Source organism: Aythya marila (genome assembly GCF_965140915.1).
Source record: "Aythya marila genome assembly, chromosome: 10".
NCBI lineage: Eukaryota > Metazoa > Chordata > Aves > Anseriformes > Anatidae > Aythya > Aythya marila.
In genome coordinates, this window is record NC_139051.1 from 17,127,043 (window position 1) to 17,148,094 (window position 21,052).

Genomic DNA, 21,052 nt, shown 5'->3' on the forward strand with positions numbered 1-21,052 from the left:
AAGTCAATTTAAAGAGATTTCTGATCCTAAGCAATAGCTCTATATACCAAAGTTGTCTTTGGTACTGTACTTTGAGGCCAAATTTCTTAATTTCTTCGATAGTTCTGTGCTGTTAGCTTAGTGCCTGACTTAGTGTCTGACTGCATCACTGTTATTTCATTTTCATAAGATCACTGATGTATGCAGATGGGATTGTCTGTCACCGGATACGCACAGCACGGAAACCTCAAGGCCTCCCAGCTGAAATGCTTGGCATCAGCTTTTCAATGTACTTTGTGTTAAGCATATAATGAGAGTTCTACTTCAAATGTGAATTTGTAGAGCAGCTGCAAATCTAAAGTACTGCTGAAGTTTTGACCTTAAGGTCTCAAAACAAGCATGTGGGGAAAAATGAAGAACATTATGATAATCTGTGTAAATTTATCTATAAAGGGCTACATGGGTAGAAATAAGAGTCAGTTTCCATACGGGGTTATCATTCAGTTGCCTTAATGATCTTGCATCTACCTGCAGTCCTTCCTCCCAAAACAACTTAAGTTTAAGGACAGTTTAAGGACTGGTTCTCTGATATTCTGGTCATAACAAAAACTTTATCTGCTTAACTTTTATATAAACTTCAGATTACTCTCAGCACTTGTCACAAGCTGAAGGGGAAAATGATGACAAAGCAATCGTGCATCATTGCTGCTTGTGGCCCCCATGTGACTAAACAGATGCATATGAAGACCATAAGTAACAATTGCTTTCCTCTCTGAGCAGGATTTTTGGGGATAACAGAAGTCACATAGAAGTGTTTAAAGTGTTATATTGGAGCACAGTGAAGTGAAAGAATACATACTGAGAATCTCAGATGGTATGAAAGCTTGTTCTGATAGCCACTGTGATACTTAAATGGCATTTGAAATATTGTAGCACTCAGAGTTTCAATGTTTGGTATAGAACGTGCAGCAAACTGGAGAATAAATTCTAAGCGGGAACCAAAATAAGATGTTCCAGTAACAGTACTAATTGCTGTGTGAAAATTGGGCCAAATATGAATATATGGGTGTTGATCCATTTCAGTGCATAACTGCTCCAGTAACGTCAGTGAGGCACTGAATGTTACTGTGAAGTTGCCTTCAAATGTTAACTAAAGCAACACATTTATGGAGTTCCTGTGCCAGTGTTGTCTGCAAGTGTACCTAAGTTTGTGCAAAGAAAAAAGGAAGTCATTCATTTGTATCACCTTGCCCTGAAATTGTCCCCTAATTGTGGACTTCTGAAGCAATTTAGCATTTTTTTTAAATGCATTACAGTGGGAATTTTCCACATATCAGAGAATCTGGTTTGGGGTTTGCTGTTTTTGTGGCTAGGATGATAGATAGGTGGTGAGGTTGTCTGTATACAGATTTTTTTGTTTTGTTTTTGACGCTTACAGTGAACCTCGAGGCCTTTTTTCCTCCTCCCCTTTAAAGCTCAGTTCAAATTTGTTCTTCTGTCTTTATTCTTCATAGCTGGTCATCAATGCTGCGTTGGGATTTGACACATTTGTTGTTATGAGACATGGACTAAAGAAACCAAAACAGCAAGAATCTGGTGATTCGTGTTTCAGCAACGCCTCCAGTTCTTCTGACCTGTTGGGATCATCACTCTTTTCAAATATCCCTGGCTATAAACTGGGTTGCTATTTCTGCAATGATGTTGTGGCACCAGGGGATGTGAGTAGAACCTTATGCAAATGGTGGTGATTATGCATCTCTTTCATTGTGAATTGAATTCTTATTTCTTTTAAATGGTATTTTGTCAGGGATCCTTTTAATGTTGAAGTATAGATGATTAAAAAATAGTTCATATTTTATTTGGAACATCAAATAAATGAATTGCACATAACTGAAGATATTTTGTGTAGTAGAGCAGCTAATTACTTTTGAGTTACTTTTTTCTTTTTTTTAGAATTGTCTATCTTTGTAGTCCACCAGGGATCGGACATTGGATCAGCAGTGTACAGTCAGTCGACCTGGATTGGCAATGATAGCTGGAGCTCTTGCAGTGGAATTAATGGTTTCTGTTTTACAGCATCCAGAAGGGTGAGTCATTTCTGAGACATGGAGTGGTGTTTAAGAGATGTTCTCTGAGAAATAAGAGTTTTTTTTAATATAATCTTCTGGGAGAAGGAAGAGGGAAGTACACATTAAGTAGGGCAATTCTGTAATGTGTGATGTTGCCTGTAAGTTAATCTAATTTATAGGCCATATCTTCTGTTACTGTAATTTAACAGTATTAAGAGAACTGAATGATCAAATCTATATATAATTTTTTTTTTTTGTATTGGAGATTGGCAGTTTTCCCTCCTTCTGAGCTCAACAGTAGAAAAGTACTGAGAATATTTCAGAAGAACAGCGTGTTTCCTGTTACTAGATCTTGGGATTCCTTTGCTGAAGAGTGTGTTTTAGTGTAATGAGGAACTGTAATAACCACTTCTGTCACACAAAGGGCTTTCAGATAAGCAAAGTGTTTCAAAATCTTAGCTAAAATTATGTGGGCTTAATTCAGAAATGACTCTGGAATTCTGTAACCTGAAATTTAGACTTGTTTTTCTTTTTAAAAATCTTTGAAAGAGAAGGAAAGCTAGGTTTGGATATGAGTATGTTACAAGTCTCCAAGTTCTGAAAAAGGATTTTTGTATTTTCCTGCTGAAGCCTGGTTACTACTATGAAACAGACTTTCTAAGTTCTAAACTGCAACCTGTAATGAAATGTATGGTAACTTACTGTTCAGTATGTTGTCGTTGTTCTGACTTTGATTCTTGGATTTTTGGCAGTGGTTATGCTGTGGCCAGCAGTAGTGATGATAGAATGAATGAACCACCTACTTCTCTTGGACTTGTTCCTCATCAGGTAAGTAATCTGTGAGTAAATGTTTTTGTTTAAAAGCTGGGTACTGATATAAGACCCATATCGCAGCCTGTTTCCTTAATAGAATACACTGTATGCTGATCTGATTCTTTTCCCACAAGGACTGAGTCTCTGTGTTTGGTTTAAAAATAAATAAGAAGCCATCATAAAAGCCAAGGCTGTAGTGTTCCTGGTAATGTTTCTGTCCCAACACTGCCTACTTAGCAGGAATTTATTTGGACAGAGGAATCCCCTAACGGGCAACATTTAAATATGTAACCTTTGACTTTTCCCCATCAGAGCTGAGACTGTGAGCATCTCAAAGTCGCTCTAATTTTCTTTTTAAATTCACTCTTAGGTTGAAAAATAATGTTAAAATTCAGCCAACATCTATTATAGTTCTCTAAAATATTCATGCATTTTGGATGCAGTACATCAGTCTTTATTTTGTTCTACTCAACCCAAACTCGAGTTACAGATTAGTGTTTAAGGTACTATTTTCACGGTAACAAAGACAAGTCTATCCAGTATATCGATACGGTCTTTCAAAATACTACCCTGTTGATCTTACCCACTTAATCAGATATCCTGTGATGTATCACTGGGAATTTAAAGTCTTTTGCTCCTCTTGCTTTATATTGCTTATCTGAGTATCTCTTTGTTCAGATGCATCTGTTGTATAAATAATTCTTTTTTTGTTTATAAATGATGTCTTTGGATTCTCTTTGTTTTTTGTGTGCTCAGAGTGAATCTTAATTCAGAAAAAGACAAAGGTACTACTGTGCTTTCTTTTGTGATGTCCAGGTAATCACAGAGAAGTCTACATAAAGTTAGTCTAATTTTGTTTATAATTTTATGTAGTAACCAGTATTTACATATGGATCATGTTTTACAGTGGGGTTCCCTGGGCTTTATCTGTTTTTTTTCTCTGTTAACTCCGGAATCTCTCCAGTTCTCTCTCAAGTGTGTGTCTCTCTATGCATCTCCTTGTTACAGTGGGCACTGTCAGCTACAGCATTGGTAGAGAATATCCTGTTCTCCACAGACTTGTTTTGATCCTGTCAGAGTACCTTGTAACAACTATCTGTCCTCATTGGTGTTCATAATCCATAATCTGCTCATCTGGAAAGTTATCAACAGTTTCTGGCTTTGGTGTTAATTGATTTGTTTGTAACTTTCACAATGACAAGTTGTTTGCAGTCAGGGCACTCCATTATAAACTAAGTTACTCCCTTAACCCTCTTGTAGCTAATATGCTAATGCTATTGTCAACAAGACCCAACCTGAGACAACTGCTGCAGTATCTTTTTGCTTTCCTATCTCAAGAGAAAGAGCCAAATCTGTCTGTCACTCATTTGATGATCCAGGATAATCTCCTGATTTAGTTCTGAATAAGATTTTGCTTTCTTAGTTGAAAACTGTATGGCATAATTAAAATCTTTCATAGTTTTCTGTAATCATCTTGATGCTTTCCTCTGATATGAAATAATGCTGAGGTGTTCGTTTTTAAAAGTAATGTCAATAATTTTGAAAGTTAATATTTTGAGTCTTGTTTTACAAGGAGACTTTGTTTCAAAATTATGGCTTTATTCCAAACCTCTGGAAAACAGTTCTGAACTTTCTCTTAGCATCTAAGAAAAGCAATTTTTTTCCAAAGGAAAGCTAGAAATAGGAAGGTATTTAGCATATACTTTAGGAAGTTTACTCCTTTCTACTCGAAAAATAATTTTATATATTTCCTTATGAGAATGTTGAGACTCCAGTCAGATGTGTCTGCCATTTTTTTTATACTGCATGTGAAATCACATAGGGGTATTTTTCTGTTTTGGGCTATACTTTAGAGATCAGATTAAAGTCCATATTTGAGGTGGATCATATCTTGCTATTAAGTTATCACTTGTCAACTGTATATCTGTTTTCACGCTTGTGTAGTGACTGTCGTGAATGTCTTCTCTAGTTAGACATTCTAACGCGTTTAGTAGATATAGATTGTAAAGCATGTTTTTGAAATATCATGACAACTAATTTTACAACTGCTGGTTTATTTGAGCAGTCATCCATCAAATCAATTCAGTGAGCACGCTACTTTCTCTAGGAATCTAGAATTAATGTACTTTCTGGTGTGTGTTTGTGGTGTTCTGTGGTTATTTTATTAGCAGTCCTCAGTATTGAGAACTTGTTCCTTAGTGGCTAATAAATTCTGTACACTCATAGTCTTTGTCATAAGTGAACCAAACATATTTCCAGGGAGTGTCTTGGAGTTCCCAAGATAACAGAAATACAAAACATGTGGTGTCAGAAAGACTTGATTTTCTTGTTTTCCTCTTTTCCTGGGTGTGGTTTGTGGTTGAGAATGACTGCATTTTTGCATTCTAACATTGTGGATAGCTTGTTTTTCCTACAAAATTGTCGTGGAGTTAATGCTATTTAAGTTGCTAGTGGCTTCCAAGATGTGTGCCATTGCAACTGCATTAAATGTGTAGAGTGTGTTTTGAAAGTGTTTTCTATGATAGACTTCCATGTTAATTCAAGCATTATTACTTGTATTGCAGAGCTACCTAAGTTCTGTTCTTAGTGAGCGCTCTCTGTCATAGCAGACCTTTAAAAGCACAGAGTAAAAAGAATAATCAATGTTACAGAGTTTCAGAGTTCAGTCAAACCAGTCACCCTGTTTGCAGAGCTATCCCTGTTACAAGAAACTATGGTCTAGAATTTTAAAACTAAGTATCACTAATATTGTATTAACAGCATAATTTAGTCATGTACAACAGTAATTTTTTCCCATCCCTATAACATGTTTTTCAGATTGTGTTTATCTTGTTATACCATGGCTTTTTGGGAACTGGAAAACTAAGTAAAAAATAAACTCAAACTGCAGGTGGTGCTGTGCCTCTATGTTTAAACAGTCTTGTGTTCAGACAGTTGTACCATTATTTATATATAGAAAAACATCAATATATGCTGTGTATAAATTCAGTACAGCTGGTGGTGGTGGTCTTCATTGTGTTAGACCATTACTACCCTAGTTACAGCTGTTCTTCATCGTTATACTGAATGTGTCCAACTCAGAGAATTTTGGAAGTATGTTTTTTATAATTATAAAAGTGTTTTGTTTTTTTTTTTTTTAATCTTCCAGATCCGTGGGTTTTTATCAAGATTTGATAATGTTCTGCCGGTCAGCCTGGCATTTGATAAGTGCACAGCCTGTTCCCCCAAAGTAAGTCTGAGTTTTCACTGTACTTTGTCTATATACAGAATGTTTTGCTCTAGGTCAGTCTTGTGAAGCCAAGGTCTGCTTTGTATTTAACATTTTCTTAGGGCTTGGAATCTGTGTTCTCATTTCTTGCTAAAGTTCTTTTTGCCCTCATGCTCATTTTTTAGCTGTTTTCCAATTTTCATTTTTTTTTGCATAACCTGTCAGCATGCTATCTCCACAAACATTTTGCTCACAGCTGGATGAAAGCAGAGATTAGAGATGACACATTTCTAAAAAGTTAATCATGTATGTACTGTTAAATGCTTCTAACTTTATAGGAAGAAATAAAATTGCCATTTTTGTCTAAGAAATTATTTCTGATGTCCAGGGAGTAAATGTATCTGTTTAAATGTCTTGAAGTTAATATTGTTACAAATACGTGAAGTTGTCTAAATTTGTGTTCTATGGTATAAAACAATATATAAGAAATACATAAGAAAAAAAGTACTTCCATAACGTTTCTTTATTGAAAAAAACTGTTTCATTTTGATGCTAGTGTTGACAGTCCTGAGTCACCTAATGGATTTACAGCTGTTGCTAGGATCTGAGCTATGTCTTGCCAGAACACTAGGGCAGCCCGCTAATGTGTCTGTGTGAGGCCTCCTCTTCAGTCTTGGATTGTTTTCCTGTATTGTGGCCTTAAAGTTTTTCTGGCAAGTTTTCTATGGCAGTGTAGTGCAAGCTTAAGAAGCTTTGACTGGGATATCTCAATATGAAGATTCAGAAGTTTTGACTCATGATTTGGCCTGCTTGGGAGTGCCATTAATTTAGTTAACTTTTATGTACCTAGGGACTTATTGCAAGAATTTCTTTCCATTGTTTCCACTGCAGTTATCCTTCCTGTTTCAAATAGCTATCAAAAACTCTTGAGGGACTATCATTTTTTGAGACTTTAAGATGTCTTGCAGAAATTCTTCTCTTACAGAATTCCTGTTATTTCTCCAGTCTGTCCTGGTACATTTGACAAGTTTTGGTGGAATTTCTATGTCCATTTTCTTCTCAAAAGTTCAACCATGAAACTTAAAACTGCAGTTATTTTTTAAGCAATGTGTATCTACCCTCTTGAATAGCTAAAAGCACAGCAGTAGTTAGAAGTGATAAAAATTTTAAAACAAGCTTGCTTTCTTTTTTCGTTTTATTTCTGATTTAGGGACATATTGATATATGAAAACATACATTGATGTAGATAAATTAAATGCAGGTATCAATTTTTTGTTAGCAAATCATTTCCTCTTGGAGGTCATTTTAAGAGAGCTCTGTTTTAAATAAACAGACTTGATGATTTAATAAAAACTGACTTGGATTTTAGCAGCTGTGCTATTCCCAGAGAGATCGCTTTTCATGTGGTTTGAGTATTAAATTACTTTTGTGCTGAAAAGGTTGCTTCATTGGCGCACGTATTTCCTTACAGTAGAAACACAGCATTTGTTTACTTTGCTAACTTTCTGTTTATTAGCATAAGAATATGTCACCCTGTATTATCTGGAAATCTGATGCTGATACTTTGAAATGACAAATCCAATTACTATTTAATTGCAGCCTGTGCGTTGTTGTTGCTTTTTTATAAGAGCATTTATGTCAGATTTGCTGTAGATTCAAACTTTTAGTAAGGAGAGAAGTGGCTTTTCTGATATAATTGAATTTGCTGGTACCTCATCTTTTTTCTTATGTCAGCATTCCCATTCTCGAGCTCTTGTCACTTGAACTCTTCAAACATAAAACTAATGACTAAGGAATTCTTAAAAAATGTAGCAGTGCAGCTGGATGACTTAGAAGAAGCTGCTAATGATCTGCATGTTTAGAGATTAGATTCCACTTCGTTTTGACTCACAGTCATGACTTAGTTTTTCTGTTTCTGAAACTGAACAACCCAGACATCCTAGCAGCCAGCTATTCCTTACCCAGAATTGTCCTAAACAGGCTGCGCGCCAGACGAGCTTCCCACAGGCAATTGTTCAGGAATTTTGGGATGGTCGCAGCAGGAAACCAATCTATTTTTATTCCGGGCCAAATTTTCCTCGTATGATTTCCCCCTGTGTATTTTTCTGGTGCTGCACAATCGTGTGCTTGAACAAAAGTCTCTCTCGGGGCTACCAGCACTGCACGAGCCAGTTTAGTAGTAGGTGTGAGGAGCTGGATAAGCTTTGCTATTGCACTTCCCTCATCCATGGTGAACTTGTTCTTTTAATGGGAGAGGAGAGTCCAAAGTTCTTGGTATAGATACTTGTTTTTATGAACTGTTTTTCTTAATCAATGAAATATTACTTGGTGTGCTAATTAAGAGCACTTTAGCCTGTTGGGAGCAAAATAAGGCTATTTTCTCATGATACAATGGTGAGAAGCATTACAGTCCCATATGAAGGTAGGCTGGTCATGATTCATGCAGGCAACTGACTGAAGCCTTGAAACATAGAGGTTAAAATATTTATTTTTCTCAATACAAAGTTGCTAATGTTAATATTTTATTGAGGGCAATGAAATTTTTCCCGTCCTTGCTCCTCCTCATGCATCCTGGAATGACTCAGGAGACCTCACAGATTCACAGGGCTTAATGTCAGAAAAGATGATTGCTACAAACCAACTAGGGTATACATGTCCCCTGTTTTCATCTATAGCTTACAGATGTTATTTCCTCCTGAGTTCAGATTTGTAGTCCACTTTTTGGAATGCATCCCAATTTTCTGTAAAATATTTCTTTGCTTCCCTTATTCAATTTGTTCTGAGTTGGGATCATCTCCACTGTCAACTTTAAGAGCAGAGAATTACTCTTTAAACTTAAACGTTCTTAAACTTCTTATTCGGCATGCTGAAAAATTGTGCTGCTAAAGTCATAGCTTTTTAAATACTGAGGAATTTTACTGACTCTGCCTTTAAATGCTTTTCCAGTCTCATTGCATTTCATGAAAGGGTAGATACCAGGATCAGGGATGGTATTCTGGGCACTGTTACCATTTCTGTTTTCAGTCAAGATATTTCCCTGCCCTTACAGATGTTTTCCTTTTTTAACATCCCAGGAATAGTTTAAACTGTCACTTCTGCTGTGACATTTACTAAGTGCTTGCATTGCATAAATTATTTGCGAGTGTTTCAGTTTTGAAATCTATTATCATGTAGACATAACAATGCTTTTATTGTTCTCATCTGCTATCTGCTTTGCATGCATTTTTACTGTAAAGGGCTCAGATCAGTTATGACAGTAGCTGGCATTATTCAGGAACCTACTGATTATTTTTTTTCCGTTGAGATAATTTTAATTTTGATTTCAGCAAGACCCTTCATACTTGCCCTAACTGCATTGACAAGAGACTTTCACATTTGGATTTTCTGAGTAATAACCTAGACATTTCTCAATTCAAGTATTGTGTTGATGTTAAACAGAGACATGTAAATCATGGGATGGGAAAAAAAGGTTTGTTTTTTCCTTAAAAAAAGCTATCTTGCATGGCTTGCAGAAATGATGGAGGAAGTGGGGAGAAATGCTTGTCCTTCAGGATTGAACACTTTAAAAAAAAAAAAAAAAAAAAACAAACTATTTTAAATAGTTGTTTCTATAGCTGTGCTCTAACATTGTCTTTGTAACCAAGTCTGTTTGTAACTTATTTCCTGAACTTGCAGATGTTAGCATTTGACACTTGTACGTATAGTGCAGCCTCTGTATTAATATTGGACAGATTTCATTCAGGCTTAATGCATCATTAATATATGTAGGCATGCTTTCTGCACACTGAGTTAAATGTAACTTTTCTTACTCATAATGTAGCTTAAAAAGTTGCTTTTTGAGAAGTGACTTACAGAATTTTATTACTTTTCTTATCCTCAAAAAAAGTCATTGTAACTGGGAGGATCAGGAATCAGGATTATTTTGCCCATAACTTAAGAAATTTCAGACAGTCTTTACATCTGTGGATGTTTATTTTAACTTCAGTAGGAGAATTAAAATACTTATTTTTCAAAATTTGTCACCATGAGGATGGCTTTACTTTTGGTTGCCAGAAAGTTGCACATTCTTGAAATCTTATTTAAAAAATAATGATTTTTGATTACAAAATCAACAAAATATGATGTAGATTATCTCAAGGAAAAGCATACTAACAGAAAGAAGTTGTGATGCTTACTAATAATGCAACATCATACACTAAGAAATGATCACCATGGAAATGTGACCATTATAACCAAATTTTATCTCCCTAGAGAAGAGTGCTACAAAAATCTTAAAAGTAACGTTAACTTTAAACATTTTGTGAGCAGAGGAAAGGGTGAGAAATCGGGGGGTGTATTCTAAAGTGTCTGTACAGACAGGATGGATGAGGATTAGAAAATGGAACTGAAAAGAGAAGCACTGAAATCTAATGAGTTGAGAGAGAGCTCCTTATCTCTGTCATGTATTTAAAAATAAATAAATTATGATGTTAATGAAGTGTATGTAGTTTGGTGTAACAGACAAACCTCCTTGCACATAAGCTCTACAATAAAGCTGTGGGGAAAGGTAGGAAATATTTACATTCAATACTTGTATTCTTAAATCATACCACTTAAAAAACTCAGAAAGCAGGTTGAGATTCCCATGTGTTAGCACTGTTATGGCTAGATCGTAAGAGTTAGAAGTGACTTATGTACTGCACCAGTTATTCAGAGTTGTGGGATGCAGGTTTATTGATGTTTAAGAGCTAACATCGTATGGTACTAAGGAGAATTCTGGTTGTTTAAAAATTCAGGCAGATCATGAGAAGCATAGTTCAAGACTTTAATGAATCCTGCTGCTGGCAGTGACTTATTTGTTGTCTTCTCCCTTCCCCCAGACATGGTGATGCTGGAAATCTTTAACGAGCAATTGCTCTTAGCAATTCTGTTGTCTTCACTGTAACATTTAGCATGTCTGTGAAATAGCTGCTTAATCAATTTGTTTTTCGTATGTTTTCTTCAACTAAGAAACTTGTAGTAAGTATAGAACAATCGAGGAGACGTTTCAAGTTAAAAGCTCTTTTTGGAGAGTCTTTTAAAGTCTTTATTTTTGGAAACAATTTGCTCGCTTTACTCTCCTGTACCTCCCCCCCCCCCCCCCCCCCCCCCCAAAAAAAAAAAAAAATCTAACAGGAGAGTCTAATTTGTTTATTATTACTTATCTTAAGGAGTGGAAACTAGTGTGCCTCTTTACAACAAATCAGTATGACATTCTTCCATTTTAGCTTATGTTCGCATATTTATAAGTACGAAGAATTGGCATGGTTTGTACAAAGTTAAAGATCAGTTGGTGTCTTGAGACTAAACCACCCACCCAAATATTTTCGCATGGGTGAGGACTTGTTTTGGGTTCAGGGCTCTCAGCACTGAGAGGAGGATGCATTTTCAAAACTTCTGACTTCAGGATAAGTAAATCTTAGCATCTCAGAAGCTAGCAGCTGTATGTGCAATGTCAAAATATTTGTTTTGAGTGTGGGTGTTTGCAACTGTGTTTAAATGTTGAGAGCTGGAGGTTTGCATCTTTCATGTTTTGCTGAGCAAAACCAGTTTTTATTGCCCAGCCTACTATCCCAAGATAATTGTCTTTTTTTTTCCTAGCCAGTCCATTTGTCTTCATCACGTAAGAGTTTTTCTTCCCAGACGGCAGATGCAACCGTTGGATAGCTTAGGGAGTTTAAATACAACGTGGCATAGAAAACATGCTTAAATAACAATGTAAAACACCACTCTTCCCCAAATCATTGTGGTCAGGGGTCTTGTCATCTTGGCACAAGAGAGAAGATAGCTAAGGCTTACTGCAGGGAGTGTTTAGGAACTGCTCTCCAGTATTGGGTTCTTTGCAGTGGAAGTTTTCAACTCTGATTATGAAGGCTTCTTGAGATGGAGGAGGAAAGAGGAAGGGAGAAAAAGGAACAAAGAACGTACAACTCTCCAAAACTTATTCCCTCTTTCTTCTGCTCCAGAAAATCAGCAATTATAGTGTTATTACTGTTGGTTTAGGAATAATAGAGCTGCTAGATTAAGAATCCCTTTCTAGTAATAAGTAACACACTTTTGCCCTTCAGAGAAGAAAACAAATAATCATGTTATTCCATGTTTTTTTATATGGTGAATTTAAGTGGTTCCTGATGTTTAAGTGAAATAGCATCTTGATTTTTACCGACATAGGAGTGTAATACATTAAATAGTAGAAATAAAGCGATGTTGCAGAGGATCCCAGAATCTCTTCCAAGAAGCAGCTGGGATGACTGACTAGTTCATGGTGTTGACTAGCTTCCATGTTTTCATGTTAAATAACATTAAAACAACAACAACAAAGTCTCAGTATTTTTCAGTGATCTTAAATGGATGCAGGATATTATTCTAAGCGTCTGTAAGTGGACTTCATATAGAGCATTCTCTCTCCCATCTAAAAATAGAATTTTTTTTTATCTGACCCAAAAGATAAAGTTGTACATTTTTAAGCTTAATGAGCTTTAAAATACTGTTTTTAAGGGGAAGAAGAAATCTGCTGTTGTTATTATTTTTTTTAATTATTTATGACTGCTTTTGTTTGTGTTGTATTTAAAGTAAATTCTGTGAGTCTTGGAGTTCTTTTCCCAACATTTCTTCCTCCAATTTGATTCAACTTTAATCACGATTAGTACAAAGAAAAAAGGACTGTCAGCAAGCAGGAAAGAGCACCACCATAATTTTCTGGTATTGATACATTGTTCAATACCTGTCTGTAATACAGTTTTAAACTATTTATTCTAATGGCCGCTGGATGTGGTCTTGTCATCTTTCTGTGATGCTGTTACAGGGTGTCAGTAAAAACAAAACTGGTCTAAAGTACCTTGAGTTAAAATATGGTTTCTGAGCCTGTTACATAAGATGAAAACAAAGTTGAATAATACTGAATTGGATAAAAACTGGGAACATGCTGATATGGTGTTGATGTTGATCCTTCTACTACTGCTAAATGTAGAAGTAGTTCAAACCAGATTCTATAGGTTTTGTTCTGAAATTCAAAAGGTCAATTGTTCATTTTGCTGGATATGAGTAGTTTGTAATTTCTTTACCTCCATAAACTTTTCTTATGATTCGTTAGTACTAATAACTATTTTAAGTCCTTTAATATGCTGACGTATTTAGTGCAATAAGCAAGACAAAATACTTGCTCGTATCAGTTATATGCAAAGTGCTGATTATCAGTTGTTGGTTCAGTTTCTTGTATGTACCCAAACTTGAAGAATTGACAGGGTTATGTGAAGGTTTGATCACATGGATGAAAATTTTAAGGCATACAAGGCTGTCCAAAGCAGTCTTTTGCATTGACAGCTCTGATAGAGAAATACTTCAGATTTATACAGTGCAGCACTGTGCCTTTGCAGTTTGAGCCACAATTCTGTTTCCACGTAACAAAAAGTAACAGCAACACGCTTTGCTGAAAGAATAGACATAAATCCATGTTCGTCTTCCATGGCCAAGTCTTGTAACACATCTAGAATTGGGTGATCACGGGAGAGTTTGATTATATTTTTCCACTAGCCTATATACTATATTTGCTTCATTATAATCTCATATTTAAATGATTATAAAATGCATATATTGTAATATATTGAAATACAAATGAATTATATATTTACTACAAGCTCATGAGATCAAAGGGGTGCATCTTTATCCTGGGTAATTATCTTTACACAGATAATTTTTTGCACTTTCTTGGTTTTAACAGTTGTATTTTTTTTCCTTTATATGCTCTTCTTCATTCTTACCATTCTAGACTTTGATGGGAGGCTGTTTATGTCTATACCTATTTTCTATTGTCAAATTTAACAAGTTTTTTAAACTTAACACCCTTGCTTTATTGGTCAAATGTTCTTTTGTTTGCAAATGGCCATTTAGGCATTTTTAACAGTTTAAAGTTCAACCTTTATTCAATTTTTCACATTTTTTACAGGATTGCCTATATTTGTGTCTTTGCAGAAGTGCTTCCAAGACACATTTTTCTGTTCTCTTTGAAATTGGAGAGAAGTGAAGGAAATTGAATTAAAAATGATGGTAAAATGACTGAAACTGATGAAATCCAGTAAATATGTGTGGTTTTGGTTTAAATGCTATTGTTTCTCCAGTGCTGTTTTGCATATGTATTATAGAACATCCAGATAATAAAATCTTCTACTCTTCAGTAGTCTATAAAATACTGTTTTTTTAAGTTAAAAGAACTTTTAACTTAGAGATCTAGTTTTAGGAGCTACTGAGCAGCTACAATTTCTGCGTAAATTAGCGATAGTTTCGGGTGCTCAGTGTCGAACAGGTCAGGCCTTATTACTGGACTGTGGCTGGCAGGGGAGAGTTAGCTGGAATAGCTCATGTCTTTCATGTTACACAGTCAGCATTGGCTTTTTGTTTGCTTATGTCAACCCATTGAAGGCAGGGACCATTCCAATCTTTATAAAATGTTATTTGTGTAGAAAGCCAAAACGATATTCTATGTAAGTGAGTTTGCTTTTCTGTCAGAAGAACCATTTGGTCGCTTGAGGAAGTGTCCGTGTTTTACTTGCTTTTTGTGTTGTCTGGAGAAGGTGAATGATGTTTCTGGATCTTTTCTCAAAGTTAACATTTAGGGTTGTGCTATAGATGTCTCTCCCTATGCATAACAAATAGGTTCTTCTTCCACAAATCATCAGTAACCTCAGATGTGACTAGGGAAAAAGGAGGGCTTTCTGCAGTTGCTGTACGTGAGATAGTAGCTAATGCTAGTATGAACTGGAGCCAAAAATGTTGTAATTGCTGTTGAGTTAATCAGCATAAATTTTGGACAGGAAGCAGAACAGGGATAAATAAAGTTGTAAATATCCATCAAATGTAAAATGTGGAGCAAGCAAGAAGTGGCTATTAGGTGACTGAAGGATATACCTATGTATTAAACCAGGTCAGGACAAATGAGCTAATGATACTGCCTACTTGAGAAACTCTTTTGTTCCTCAGTTCTCAGTCTCTAAAACTGAGATGTTTTTCTACTCTTCCCCCCCACCCCTCTTTTCACTTTTGTTTGCTAATGCTTCCAGGCAGGGAGTGTCTTAAATGCTGTCCAGTAGGAAGGCCTTACGCTGGCTGTAATCTGAGGGTGTCATTATGTTTCAATATAGGAAAATAAAATATCTAAGATAAAAATATAGCCATTCGTTTGTATAGTGTATTGATTCATACTGGGGGAAAATGGTATATAAAACATGCCAAGGTTATTGCAGAAAGGCTCAGAATGCCTGTAGTTCCTGGGAGCTTCATGTGGAAAAGACAGTGTTTAAACTGATATCTCTTATGTCTTGAAGAACGCTCCTTCCCTCTGCATCTTTTAAAAGAAGAAAGTAACAAGACTAAGGCTTAAAAAAATAAAATAAAAATCATCAGAGCCTTTCAGGGCATATTCTTTACTATGCTAATACTCTTATTTTCTGTCAGTTGCAATTCAACTCAGTGTAGGTAATAGCAACAGACCAAACACATCTATGCTACACTCCTACTCTAGATTAAACCAGCCATCTCTTCAACTAATTGAAGTACAGTTTTGTGCTGAAAACTTGTTTTCTACTGATCTAATTTCATTTTTAATAGTGATTATGGAAAAGTATAGGGAAAACTGTACATGCAGAAGGTGTTTTAATTATTTGAACATTAGCCAAAACTGATGTCATTTTTGCCTTGTGGTTTGTAACCTTCTAGTCTTTTCAGAATAGCCGTCTTCGTCTTGCACCTGGAGTACAGCCTTCTTCAGAACTTTGCTTGATGGTCTGGATCTTAAAACTTCATTGTGTGCAAATGTACAAGCATGGGTTGTACACATTACACACTAAAATAATACTCACAGGACTATTACCAAAATACTTTCTTCAGAGTCATTTTCGTGTTCATGTTAACGTTGTCAGATTTTACTGTTCCAATATCATGATCTGGATTCCTGAAAACCATGATCTTCAGAAAAGTTTAGTTTTGTTGTGATCCATCTATGAAAATGAATACCTTAGTAGGCTAGATCTTGTTAGGCTGGATCACAAACACCTTACTGGGTTTCTCTTTACAACTTCTAAGGGCTAAATGATGACAAAAATTGAGAACTTCATGAAATGGTAAGAGTCTCAGTGTCAACTTTTTTTAAAGGAAAACATAATTAAGGCTCTCATGATAAAATTTTGGAAGTTTAGCAGTGCTGCCTGTGCAATGGCCTAGACCCAAGCTCCTGGTAGCTCACGTGCTTCTTTGTATTCTCTTCCCACTGTTGAGGATTCTTCACAGCATTGTAGTCTCTCACCAAACTTCCTGTTTTAATAGTGGTTACATTCAGCTTTGAAAAGTTTAACTCTTAACTTTTACATGTGTGTCTAATTTTACAAGCAGATGTAGAAACTGAAATGCCAACACTCTCAGTAGTATTCTATTTGTTCTTCAGTGCCTGTGATAACTAGACAGCTAGCAGTGTGCAGACACGGATCAGGGTTTTTGCAGGTTTTCTACATAGGGCAGTGAATGTCTTGATTTTTATGACACTGAAATGTCAGTGAAGATGACAATATAATGACAATGAAATCAAGTCATTATCATGTTATATGGTATTCTGTTCATCTGCTATTATAGAAGGTAGTGTTTAATGCTAAGAAGATTGTAAAACACAGCACCTCTATTATTTGGAGGTAGGCAATCCATGTACCTTATTTAGTGTAACCAGTAAATCTGGTAATATTAATCTCTAATTTTTTCCTTGTAACTAAACATTATTATTTCAAGCTCTCCACATACAAAATACTTGAGTGAACAATAAAATGTAAATATAGGTTTAATTTTTTTAAACATTGTGACAGAAATAAGCCATAGAATGTAAGTGGCCAGGTTGTTGTGATTAGAAGTTTCTTTTGTATTCTTATGTAGCCATATACAAACTTCTATGCTATAAAGCAATCCTGCAGCTAGATTCCCTTTGAGTCTTTCTACCAAGTAATTCTGACTTCTTGATGAAGAATGCTATTAAAAAGAATATAATACCAACACTTTGCATCTGTTTCTGATTTCAAAACATGTTCTTTTACTTCAAGTTTTTGATTTCTTTCTCCTACCATGAGATTCATTTTTTTCTTTAGTAAGCAACTGAGAATAAAAAGATTTCTGATAAACTGAGTCAGTTTGTAGTATGTACACAAAAGCTTTAGGAATGCGTTAATTTGTCCCCATTGTTATCATGTGTATCCACATTTTATAAATACTGTCACTTAAAAATAAAAATCATGGCACCCTTTGCTCTGTAAAATGAAGAATAGAACCAAGGCTGTAACATCAATGTGAGAGGAGATTTAAATGTATCAGAAAACTGTGGTTTTCAAATTTGGGTTTTCCTGACATTATTTGTACCAGACATGACATAAGGAGGGCACACTACTTTTGAATTCTCCTCCTGAGCTCCCAAAAGTGACCTGCAAGTGAGACAAGGATACAAGTTTCTTAATAAATCTGTACTACTCCAGCCAGCCTTGCTCAGCAGAAGAATTATATCCTTTGGGTTTTCTTTGCTGCTGCTTTGCAATTTTTTCTGCTTGAGAAAATTAATTGTTACTTAGTGACATGTCTTTGTTCTGACTGATAAGTTTATTCCCAGAAAAACAGTCCTGAGGGTTATTGGTGGTGTTTGTTTGTTTGTTTGTTTGTTTTTTAACATCTGCACTTGGTCACTTGCTTGAGATCAATAATAATCTCTCTCAAGTATTTGCCCTCTTGAAAGGGCATTATTCAGAATGATCACACTGGTACCAAGCAAAGAGAGTTGTAAGGAACAAAAAAAAAAGCAACCTCCTGCCAGCCATGGGCCTTTAGAAATTTTACCTTTCCACACAGCAGCAACAGGGGCAGTGATTAAATCTGGAAACCTTTTCTAGGATTTCATTGTCTGTTTGACGTCTAGCCTGGCTTTATTCCCCTTGACCTGTAGCGTATGCCTGTGTGGTCACCTGGCATATGAATTTGATGAGAGTTTTATTTTACGTCATTCTTTTTTCCTTTTGAGGTGTGTTCAGTGACTACCAAACAAACCTATGCCACATTACATTAATCAAAGGATAGTTTTTGTTGAACTTGTATACTAGATGAGGGGCAAATTAATGGTATTTATCCGTTTGGGACATGAAGTCCCTGAAGGTGACAAAATATTGTTTCAATTGCTGCCTGTGTTAAGAGTGGGCTTTCTTTGATACCACCACTGTTCAGGTACCAAACTGAGGGATGCTGCCAGGTCCTTCTTTGGTCCCTGAGAGGCTTTATTCTCTGGGCCACGTTGCTGCGGTTTTTGTTTTAAAACTAGGTAACAGATATTTCTTTTTAGCAGACCATTCCCGTTCTGGAAATGGAAACAGCAAGTGTGCTTTTTGATAAAGTTTCTCCTTTCTCTAGGTGCTGGTACAAGAAAAATATTCTGTATTGTTTTCCCTGTGGCTTAGGTTTTGAAACCTACTCTTCTGACTCTCCACAGTCAGAAGTGTTGCCTTAACCCATGTTTGCTATCGTAATGCCATGGAAAGTCTAGCAGGGTGACATGAAGGATTTTCTACAGCAGGAGAAAATAAATTTTCAAATCTTTCCATAAAACCAAATGTGGTTGTGTTAATGTGTATTACTCCTATATGACTTCTTTTAAGTAAAATAAACTTTAAAAAATGCAATTCACTAGATCCAAAAATAATGCACCTTTGACTCATGGTTCTGTGGTCTTATTTTATTAAAAGTAATGTTTTCTCAACATGCATTTTAAAACAGACTTAATGGGAGACTTCCTATTCTCTTCCATGTTATTTACAATACGTGGTAATTGCAATTTGATTTAATAAAAAAAAATAATCTTTGAGATGATTCATCCAAAGCTCAAGTTAGACATTTTAAATGTCGGTGTAGTCATGCAGCCTGCTCGCTGTGAGTACATAAGAATTCGTTTACAGTTATGGCCAGGACCATCGAAATGTTGCGCACATCTCTGAAATAAACCAGGGCAGTTTGTGCGGGGGGCGGGGGGGCCCTGGCGGGCTGAAGTAACAAACTTACCAAGGAAACATTACCTGGAAATCTGCGCTTCAGCCTTGAGTCACAGTTCTTTGGAAATGAGGAACAAGGCATGTTTAGCTGAGGAACAAACCAACTCCATTTAAAGGCTATTTGTTAGACATATTTAACTGTATGCAGCGAGGCTGCACTCAGCTCCCTGTTCTGTTGTTAAGATTTGCATAGCCCAAGAGCATCTATGTCTTCCACTAGTTCTACCTCTGGAAAAAGACAAACATTTTATGGTGTTGTCCCTGCATTTCTTTGATATGCTGTAATATTTTAGAATAAGGCTACTAGGCTGTGTATTGTTTTAACACATCATGAACTATTATCTGGCCTACATCCCTAAAAAGATGTCTCATAAGCTCTGTATTGTGGTTCCAACAAATTAAAGTAATAGCAGCGCATTTGATAATGCTGATAGCTTCACAGATTATACGCAGGCAGGGCTGTGAACACAATCCAAGTTTATAAATTGATGTGTTTATACAGTGTTTCACAAAGAGCCAGACACAAGAGACCTCTGCACATCTGGTTGTTTTAACAGAGGTTTGGAACACAGACTAGTCATTAAAACGTGTATGTATACGTCCACACTAATTTCACAATATATGTAATGGCTAATATTGGGAGGACACATCTCAAATGGAATAGTGAAGTTTCCCAAATCTCTGTGTTACATTATGAACAGTTAGCTAATCTGTCTTGCTGTGTTTGTCTCGGGAATAAAGAAAAAAACAACAGCCCAACCCTAAGAAATGCAACTAAGAAGTCTTTTATTTTTTTTTTTCAGTCCTTTTTATTTATTTATTTTTTTAATTTCCGATTATTTGTATGGATCATTGCAAAAATATACAAACACAAAAAAACACCTACGTATGGTGAAATGAATCTTTAAACTATAAGGAACAATTTCTCCAGATTTAGTAAGAGCACATGAAGTGCAGTTTTTATTGTATTTTTTCAGACATATGAAGCATACATACCTGTATACATATTTGTATATATATTCATGCATATTTGTATATTTTTAAACCTAAGTATGCAGTGGATAATTTTGCTGCTAAGTGGACATTTTGTGTGAATATCTAAATGAAGACCCCAGTCTGTTTCACTAGTAGATGTGCAGTTCTGTCAGCTAGCTATAAATTTTTTGAGACAAACCTGAATTCCTGTGGGACTCAAGTAGGAGCTCACTAGACGTGTTTTGCTGGAGAATGCTGTTGGGCTGTGCAAGTCCCCACAGTTTTAAGGTTCTCCTAGGCCTTTAGGAGTCGTTAAATTAGGAAGGAGTGAGATTGTTGAGAGTAAGTTGTGATTTTGGTTGACATAGATTAATATGTATTGAAACAATTTTCTTCCTCTCTGCCACCTCCCTTGATTTTTTTCTTATTATCTGAAGAAGGGTGACTGGATTCTTTGGGGAGTGGGAGGGCAGGGGTTGCCTGTTTGTTTTTAAGCCTCAGAACGAAGCTCACTTGGTTGAATTGCCTACTTGTGATAGAACAAAACCACAGTGCTTCCAGATTTTTTTTAATTTTATTTTTTTCCTTCTTTTCTGGAGGGAGTTTCACTGGTTGCAGGGAATTGTCTGTCCAGCAGGAGTGGATAAGTTTAAGGAACGCGTTAACCATGTAACTTCCTGCTTCTTTCCTAAAATAATGCAGGTGGAAAAAATACTGCAAAATAATATAGAATGTGTCTATGCCCTCTGCAGTAGTATTCTGTATAAAAGAATGCTCAGTGCTTTATTTAGAAATGTTTTGCAAGAGCTGTACCTTTCACTTAACTGATACATTGGAGCAGTATTTTACTGTGTTTAGTGTAACTCATATCCTTCTTTCAGGACTTTGCAACTAAGTTTTTTGTGTTGCCCTATCATCTCTTTTGTTATAAGCTT

The 21,052-nt window shown here is 35.9% G+C and overlaps 1 protein-coding gene across 2 annotated transcripts in view; it reads left to right on the plus strand.

Moving 5' to 3' along the window:
• ATG7 (autophagy related 7) overlaps window positions 1-21,052 on the plus strand; it is a 102,898-nt gene that overhangs the window by 22,185 nt on the left and 59,661 nt on the right. For both annotated transcript variants that reach the window (XM_082768335.1, XM_082768334.1), the window contains exons 14-17: window positions 1,494-1,697; window positions 1,951-2,066; window positions 2,801-2,876; window positions 6,010-6,090. In XM_082768335.1, coding sequence (XP_082624461.1) covers window positions 1,494-1,697; window positions 1,951-2,066; window positions 2,801-2,876; window positions 6,010-6,090 — 477 coding nt within the window. The remainder of the gene's footprint in view (window positions 1-1,493; window positions 1,698-1,950; window positions 2,067-2,800; window positions 2,877-6,009; window positions 6,091-21,052) is intronic.